The 8,909-nt window shown below is 39.1% G+C and overlaps 1 protein-coding gene across 3 annotated transcripts in view; it reads left to right on the top strand.

Annotated features, from left to right (window-relative positions):
• Positions 1 to 8,909, top strand: part of CCDC148 (coiled-coil domain containing 148) — a 328,544-nt gene that overhangs the window by 119,312 nt on the left and 200,323 nt on the right. For all 3 annotated transcript variants that reach the window (XM_011991765.1, XM_011991774.1, XM_011991756.1), the window contains 2 exons: positions 2,984 to 3,079; positions 3,162 to 3,343. In XM_011991765.1, coding sequence (XP_011847155.1) covers positions 2,984 to 3,079; positions 3,162 to 3,343 — 278 coding nt within the window. The remainder of the gene's footprint in view (positions 1 to 2,983; positions 3,080 to 3,161; positions 3,344 to 8,909) is intronic.

Consider the following 8,909-nt stretch of genomic DNA (forward strand, 5'->3'; position numbering starts at 1 on the left):
TAGGGCAGGCCTGGTGGTGACAAAATCTCTAAGCATTTGCTTGTCTGTAAAGGATTTTATTTCTCCTTCACTTATGAAAGTTAGTTTGGCTGGATATGAAATTCTGGGTTGAAAATTCTTTTCTTTAAGAATGTTGAATATTGGCTCCCACTGTCTTCTGGCTTGTAGAGTTTCTGCTGAGAGATCTGCTGTTACTCTGATGGGCTTCCCTTGTGGGTAACCCAAAACCTGACCTTTCTCTCTGGCTGCCCTTAGCATTTTTTCCTTCATTTCAACTGTGGTGAGTCTGACAATTATACATCTTGGAGTTGCTCTTCTTGAGGAGTATCTTGTGGAGTTCTTTGTATTTCCTGAATTTGAATGTTGGCCTCACTTGCTAGGTTGGGGAAGTTCTTCTGGATAATATCCTGCAGAGTGTTTTCCAACTTTGTTCCATTTTCCCTGTCACTTTCGGGTACACCAATCAGACGTAGGTTTGGTCTTTTCACATAGTCCCATACTTCTTGAAGCCTTTTTTCATTTCTTTTTACTCTTTTTTCTCTAAACTTCTCATTTCATTTCATTCATTTGATTTTCAATCACTGATACCCTTCCTTCCAGTTGATCAAATCAGTTACTGAAGCTTGTGCATTTGTCACATAGTTCTCATGCCATGGTTTTCAGCTCTATCAGGTCATTTAAGGACTTCTCTACACTGGTTATTCTAGTTAGTCATTCATCAAATCTTTTTGCAAGGTTTTTGACTTATTTGTGATAGGTTCGAACTTCCTCCTTTAGCTTGGAGAAGTTTGATTGTCTGAAGCCTTCTCTCAACTCGTCAAAATCATTCTCCGTCCAGCTTTATTCTGTTGCTGGCAAGGAGCTGCATTCCTTTGGAGGGGGAAAGGTGCTCTGATTTTTAGAATTTTCAGCTTTTCTGCTCTGCTTTCTCCCCATCTTTGTGGTTTTATCTACCTTTGGTCTTTGATTATGGTGACGTACAGATGGGGTTTTGGTGTGGATGCCCTTTCTGTTTGTTAGTTTTCCTTCTAACAGTCAGGACCCTCAGCTGCAGGTCTGTTGGTTTGCTGGAGGTCCACTCCAGACCCTGTTTGCCTGGGTATCAGCAGCAGAGGCTGCAGAAGAGTGAATATTGCAGAACAGCAAATGTTGCTGCCTGATCATTCCTCTGGAAGCTTTGTCTCAGAGGGGTACCTGGCCATGTGAGGTGTGAGGTGTCAGTCTGCCCTTAGTGGGGAGTGTCTCCCAGTTAGGCTATTCAGGGGTCGGGGACCCAGTTGAGCAGGCAGTCTATTCGTTCTCAGATCTCAAACTCCGTGCTGAGAGAACTGCTGCTCTCTTCAAAGCTGTCAGACGGGGACATTTAAATCTGCAGAGGTTTCTGCTGCCTTTTGTTTGGCTATGCCCTGTCCCCAGAGGTGGAGTCTGCAGAGGCAGGCAGGCCTCCTTGAGCTGCGGTGGGCTCCACCCAGTTTGAGCTTCCTGGCTGCTTTGTTTACCTACTCAAGCCTCAGCAATGGCGGGCGCCGCTCCCCCAGCCTCGCTGCCACCTTGTAGTTAGATCTCAGACTGCTATGCTAGCAATGAGGGAGGCTCTGTGGGTGTGGGACCCTCTGAGCCAGGTGCAGGATATAATCTCCTGGTGTGTTATTTGCTAAGACCCTTGGTAAAGTGCAGTATTAGCATGGGAGTGACCCGATTTTCCAGGTGCTGTGTGTTACAGTTTCCCTTGGCTAGGAAAGGGAATTCCCTTCCCCCTTGCACTTCCTGGATGAGGCGATGCCTCGCCCTGCTTCAGTTCTCACTCGGTGGGCTGAACCCACTGTCCTGCACCCACTGTCCAACATGCCTCATTGAAATGAACCCAGTACCTCAGTTGGAAATACAGAAATCACCCCTCTTCTGTGTCACTCAAGCTGGGAGCTGGAGGCTGGAGCTGTTCCTATTCAGCCATCTTGGAACCCCCCTCCACTAAATATTTTAAACACATGCCTGAACTCTGTTGAGCACCCTCATTTCTTGACTGAAATGTTCCGGTGGTCACATAACTGGCTTCCCTGCTTTCATTCTTGCCTCTCCTCCCAGTGCATCCTGGGATCTTACCCCAGCACAGGGAGATTAAGTCATCCTATTGCTGAAATTCCCCAGGGGCTCCTGTGAGTACATAAGTCCTTCTAGCCACCTAGCCCCCTTTTTGCTTCTTCAGTCACATCTGCTACCTGACATTTCCCCTTTGCCATAGAAGCTCAGTCACACCCAGGCTGGCCTTCTTTCTGTTTCTCTGACATGCCAGGCCCTTTCCTGTACTGGCTATTTCCTCTGTCCTCTTGATGCCACTTTTTGTCATGTAGATCTTGGCTTAAATGTCCTCTTCTCTGAGAGGCCTGTACTGAGAAGCCACAGTCAGTCCCTGCTACACAACCCTATTTTGACATTGCCTTCCTGCTCCTGACCCTTTCTCACATTTTTTTTTTAATTAGTTTGTCAGCTGCTTCCCCTTAATTGAGCATAAGCTTCTTGAGTATATGTGTGCTATGTTTGATAAAAATTTAGGCGGTTTTGATTTTTTCTATTTTTCAGTTATTCTGTAATGTTGTTATATTGCTTTATAAATAGTCATAAAAAATATAAATGTATGCCCAGCTGGGGATTAGAGGCAAGAATGCAAGGGAAGGAAGGGGTGATTGGAGCACAGACATCTGGTAAGTTCTCTGCATTACCACAGAGAAAATAAAAATGTGTGTGCAGAGTGGCTGTGACTGTACTGAACTTTCTGAGCTTATTTTTGGGATGTCTAGAAGCCTCATTGCAGCTCATTTGTCTGATGAGCACTGCCTACCTGGCTGGCATCTCTTTAACTCTCTTCCACAGGTCTTTAAACTTCATCACTGATTGGCTTTTGAGAATAATTCTTGTGTCTTTAAATATAAGTATGGAATGAATTGCAATAATTTGCATACTACTTGTTCCAAATGTCCTATAGGTTGACTTTGTGAAGAAACAATTGAAAACTGTCTTTGAAAGACTTAGCCTGGAGCAACAGAGAATAGAAAATGATCTTTCAGGCTGGAGTATAAAGGTAAGTGTGATGTGGCTAGTAATTTATGTGTTTTTCAATTTGTCATTTATGTTAAATAAAATAATTATATACTTTTTTTCAGATTCTAGATCATTCTTTGGAAGAAAAGACTAACCTGCTTAGTGAACTGCCCATTGAATTAGGAAGTTTGGAATGCCCATACCCTGATTTGAAATCTTCAATCCACAGTGAGTTCTGTAAGTTTACACAGAAATATCAAAAGAAGCTTCAAGATGTTGATCTGCAGTTGGAAGACATATACAGGTGATATGATAAAACTTATTGAGTTCTGTGTAGACTTTTGACACTAACTTTTTGTTTTTGTTTGGGGTCACTATACTTCCAACTTACTGAATAGTTACTATGTAATTGGAATACAATCAATAAATGTTTAGATTGACTATTTGCTGAATGGAGAGGGTTTTATTTTTTCAAAAAATTTCTTGACATAATAGTTCTTAATATTTTTGTAAGGTTAAGACATGTTGAAAACATCTCTCTTATTGAGCTCTTCATGACACAGATAAGAAATAGTTTTCAAATATGAATTTTCAGTAACCAGAACTTTTCTTTTCAAGATATGAAGCTGCTCTGCAGTAATTGATACAATGAAAAATGTACCCATGGAATTATGTTACTTGTAATTGACTGTAATTTTATCCTATGATAAACACAGAGTATGTTTTATAAATTAAAAAAAAAATTTTTCTATGTGTTAAATTTCATTTTTAGGAAATAGACTTCTGGTTTTCTCCCAAGAGTGATTATCCACTTCTTCATGGTGAATGTAATGTTCAGTGATTTAAAATTCAGTTTGGCAGTGGTCATCTTCTCTAGTGTCTTCTATGTTAAAATTCGCTTAGATGACAAATCCAGATACACCACTCTGAACTAGATCAATGGTTTACCTTATAGTGTATATAAAGCTTCTAGGGGACATTTTTTAGGGAAACAGCTTTGTGTGCTATGATATTGACCTCAATATTTTCCCCAAAAGAATGTATATTTAAAAAGAAAATTATTGAAGGGACACATTTATAGTAAATTAAAATAAAAGGTTTATAACTTTGGAATGGAAGAAGATGAATATGACAAATATTTATATTTCTTATGAATTGCCTGTGAACTGCAGCTCCTCTGTATGAGACTACTACTGGTAAGAAATAAATTACAGGGGAAAAAACCCTTAAATTATACCAAGTAGAGTTATTTGCTTTGGTGGCTTCCTGATCTAAACTCTTCAGTTAGAGCTTCTATTTGTTTTAGCACATTTGTCAGTGATTAGAACCAATTGTAGGTGAAGTTGGAGCCCTTTTTCTGACGTTAGCTTCTCCCCATCACATACCTTTTGGTCTCCTGATAGCCTTTCCTTCCCCATCTCTCTCCTTTCCTTTCTTCTTTCCTATCTTGCAGTAAAGCTGAGAAATAATAATATACAATTTACACTTGATGATTGATTAATTACATGTTAACTGGAACTCAGTCATAGTGAAGTCCTAACTCAACCATGCACTACACTTAAGTTTCCAATTGTTAAATGAACATTCTCTTCCCACTCCCCATCCCAATCTTGTTAAAGAGATTTTAGAACTCATCAAGAAAGAGGAAGAGGATTTTTTGTTTGACAGTGGAGAGGGCATTATAATCAGACTGATTAACTGCAGCTGGGAAGAGGGTAGATCTGACCCTATCATTTAAAGCAAGTTGGCTGCCCCGGGACCTCCTCTCCCAGATGATACCTTGTCCCCTGAGAAAGCTGGCTGAGATCATGATGTTTCTAGGTTAGTAACTCCTCAAGAGGAAGGAGTTTGCCTTAGCAGTCTAAAATGGCTTCCTTCCAGTAAGACTTATGCTTCACAGCCCGTTTTCCTTCTTTCTTTTTAATCGAATCTCAATTTCTGCTCTTTCATAATGCAACCCTGTGTGACTCAGAAACAGTTGGGATTCACAGCTACATTACAATTACTGAAGATTAAGTGGAGGATTAGATGAATATATTTCACATGCTAACAATTCTGCAGAAGGAAGAAATATTGAGGATAAAATAGCTTAGAAAGGCTTGATGGAGCAAGTAAAATTCACTATGGACTTTGAAGAAGGGGTATGCTTAGCATAGGCAGAAGGGGGTGGGGAGGCATTCTTAGAAGGGAGATTAAATGACTAGACTGTAAACCCCTTGAGGATAAAGTAATTTAGTAGTTATATTTGTATCCTTAACATCTTCTAAATAAATGATTGTTCAATTGAGTTGAATTGGAAAGGAAAAACAATGAAGGAAAGGCATGTTATGGGAACAGTAGGAATCTACTTTGGAGGAATATAAAGTTCATAAATTCTAGTTTAATAGTCTGCTTGCCACCTATAATTATCCATAATACATTTTATTCAGTTGATGGTGTGTTTTACTTGATGAATATTTATTGAATAAAACTTAAAATACTGTAGTCATTGCAAGCTCCCTGGTAGGGGATTCAACAGACAGATTAGTTTCGTCTGTTTTGCCTCTGAGAAGGCTTGGAATATTTGGGGGAAGAAACATATATACCTCTATCCTGACCAAATAAAAATAACATGCAAATGTCAACTAAAGAAAATATTTTATAAATATGCTGGCAGGAAATAATGAAGCATCAATAAAACCTGAATGAGGTTTCAGGAGTTGTGTCTTTGAGAAGAAAGAGTAAAAGAACTATTTCTGAATAAATACAGAGGTGGTAGCTATCAGTAGTCTGTGGCTTTTGAGCAGTAAGCATAAAAGTATACTGTTCTACCTAGGACAGTGAATTATAGGTTCAATCATAATATTTGTACTTCCAGTTTAACAGTATCTTCACTACTTTGATATGGCCTTCTCCCCTCTTTGTTCTAGTTATTGGGTTCACATAGATTGTGTTCATGTATGTGGGAGTGTGTGCATAGTTTAGACAGTTGTGCACTGCTATGCCATATGAAAATTGACATATCCAGGGGGCATTGTTTAATTGTAAAAGGTTTTCATTGGCAAAAGGCAGTGGACATCATGGTTAGTCCCAGTATTTATTCAATTCTTCCTATTTTGTAGTAGCTCGCTGGTTTGGTTTGAAATGACTCCATCTCTAAATCCAAAGGTAGGCAGTGATAGGGAGTATGTACCAGTCAGTGCAACCTCATTTCCCCAGGTCACAGTGACTAGCTCAGGGAGGTCTAATCCAGATGAATATACATCACATGCTGATATGGTTTGGCTGTGTCCCTACCCAAATCTCACCTTGAATTGTAATAATCCCCATGTGTCAAGGGTGGAGTCAGGTGGAGATAATTGAATCCTTGGGACAGTTTCCCCCATACTGTTCTCATGGTAGTGAATAAGTCTCGAGATCTGATGGTTTTATAAATGGGAATTCCCCTGCACAAGCTCTCTTGCCTGCCACCATGTAAGTTGTGACTTTCCTCCTCCTTTGCCTTCTGCCATGAGTGTGAGGCCTCCCCAACCATGTGGAACTGTGAGTCAATTAAACATCTTTCTTTTATAAATTACCCAGTCTTGGGTGTGTCTTTATTGGCAGCCTCAGAACAGACTAATACACATGCTAATATTTCTGCAGAGGAAAGAACCATTGAGGATAAAATAACTTAGGAGGGTTGATGGAGAAGCAAAATTCACTATGAACTTTGAAGAATGGGTAGGGTTAGCATAGGCTACCCTGAGCAAAGCTCAGGACTTTTGTTAGGTACTTGTGAGAAGCAGTATCTTTTCTTCTGCATGGATGTTACCAAGAAAGCACATGGCTGAGGTTGCTGCTGGCATCATCTGGTGACTGAAGGAAGACAGCTCTTAAAGACAGGGCAGAGCCCTGGGAGTCCTGGAAAAACTGAGCTGGTGCCTTATTTGAATGGCATGGGGAGTCCACCTCACTGCTTTAGTTTTAAGGGCCATTGGTCCAATTACTGTCTTAAACCAGTGTGACTTGGGTTTTTAATTGTTTGAAACTAAAAACATCCCTAATTCAATACAGTAATTGATTTGGCTTCAAAATATCCATGACTGATGGAATTAATCTGAAAAATTCTTTAATATATTCCAATTTATTAGGAAGATTAAGCTTGTAAAATCAGCCAAACTTTAAAAATCAAGATTAACTAGTGGTGGAGGGATGGGACTTGCACAGCCAAATATAAATACATATTTTAAAATAAAAATAAATTAGAAAGTTCTATGTGACTATGGAGTATGTAGCAGATCAGTGGAACAAAATAGAAATAAAAAGAAAACAGAAAAATATAATGATTTAATTTATTATAAAGGCTAGTTTCAAAACTGGGGTAATATCAGATTATTAAAGAGATAGCATTACATAATAGGCAATTGGAAGATAAGGTTAATCTCTTCATTCTATTTGACTCAAGAAACTCCAGATGCATTAACATAGGAAGAAAGAAAATCATAAAAGAACAAGATAAAAATAAAAATAAACAACCTTGAAGTGGAGAAGGCCATTCAAAGCCTATTATTTTCAGTGAAACTCATAAAGAAATAGTTTAAATAAATACAATGGCATAAATATTTTTAAAAATCTAGCATTATCGTTTCTCAGAGAAGTTTTAACTCTAGAAAATAGAGACTTCTGGTTTCCATTCTGGCATGTAGAAACATAGTTGCCACTCGCTTATTACAACAAATAAAATGTTGAACAAACTGAAAAATCAACAGATCGTCTTCAATCTTTCAGATAAGTGAGACCACAGTACAAAATGCTTCCCCCAAAATTGGAGAGACAGAAAGATACAAAGAATTACAACCTACTGGAGCAGAAACACATGAGCAGAAACCTCTGCAGGAACCAATAATGAGCTAAGAAACCCTGAACCATAATTGATAAACTGCTAGAGACTCACTGTGGACAACTCTGAGAGTTAAAAACTCCAAGAGGACCCAATCCTAGGAGGCGCTCCACACTTTTATGAGTTTTACACCAGGAGCTATATCAGGTCCTCACTGATATATAAATATCTGAGAAAAATTCCCTTTTGCTTCTGGTAGCAGGAGGATAAAAGGAACCAACTTGATCTATGCATTCAATGCAATCCCCGTCAAAATCCCAGCAAATTAGTTTTTGGATATTGACTAGCTAGCTGATTCTAAACTTTATGTGAAAAGATGAAAGACCCAGATAGCCAGATCAATATTGAAAAAGAAGAGCAAAGTTGGAGGACTGATACTCCCAAACTTCAAGACTTACCAAAATGAAGATTGTGTGGTATGGCCAGAGAATAGCCAAGCAGATCCACGGAACAAAGAACCTAGAAATAGGTAAAGGGATCAATGCAACAAGAATGTCTAACTATCCTAAATATATATGCACCCAATACAGGAGCACCCAGATCCTAAAGTACACTCTTAGAGACCTACAAAAAGAGTTAGATTCCCACACAATAACAGTCGGAGACTTTAACACCCCACTGCCAATATTAGACAGATCAATGAGACAAAAAATTAACAAGAGTATTCAGGACTTCAACTCAGCTTAGTACCAAATGGACCTAATAGACATCTACAGAACTCGCCATCCCAAATCAACAGAATATGCATCCTTCTCAGCATCTCTTCGCACTTATTCTAAAATTGACCACCTAATTGGAAGTAAAACACGCCTCAGCAAATGCAAAAGAACAGAAATCATAACAGTCTCTCAGACCACAGTGCAATCAAGTTAGAACTCAGGATTAAGAAACTCACTCAAAACCGCTCAACTACATGGAAACTGAACAACATGCTCCTGAATGACTACTGGGTACATAACAAAATGAAGGCAGAAATAAAGATGTTCTTTGAAACCAATGAGAACAAAGA

This window comes from Mandrillus leucophaeus, unplaced genomic scaffold (genome assembly GCF_000951045.1).
Source record: "Mandrillus leucophaeus isolate KB7577 unplaced genomic scaffold, Mleu.le_1.0 Scaffold110, whole genome shotgun sequence".
In the NCBI taxonomy this organism is placed as follows: domain Eukaryota; kingdom Metazoa; phylum Chordata; class Mammalia; order Primates; family Cercopithecidae; genus Mandrillus; species Mandrillus leucophaeus.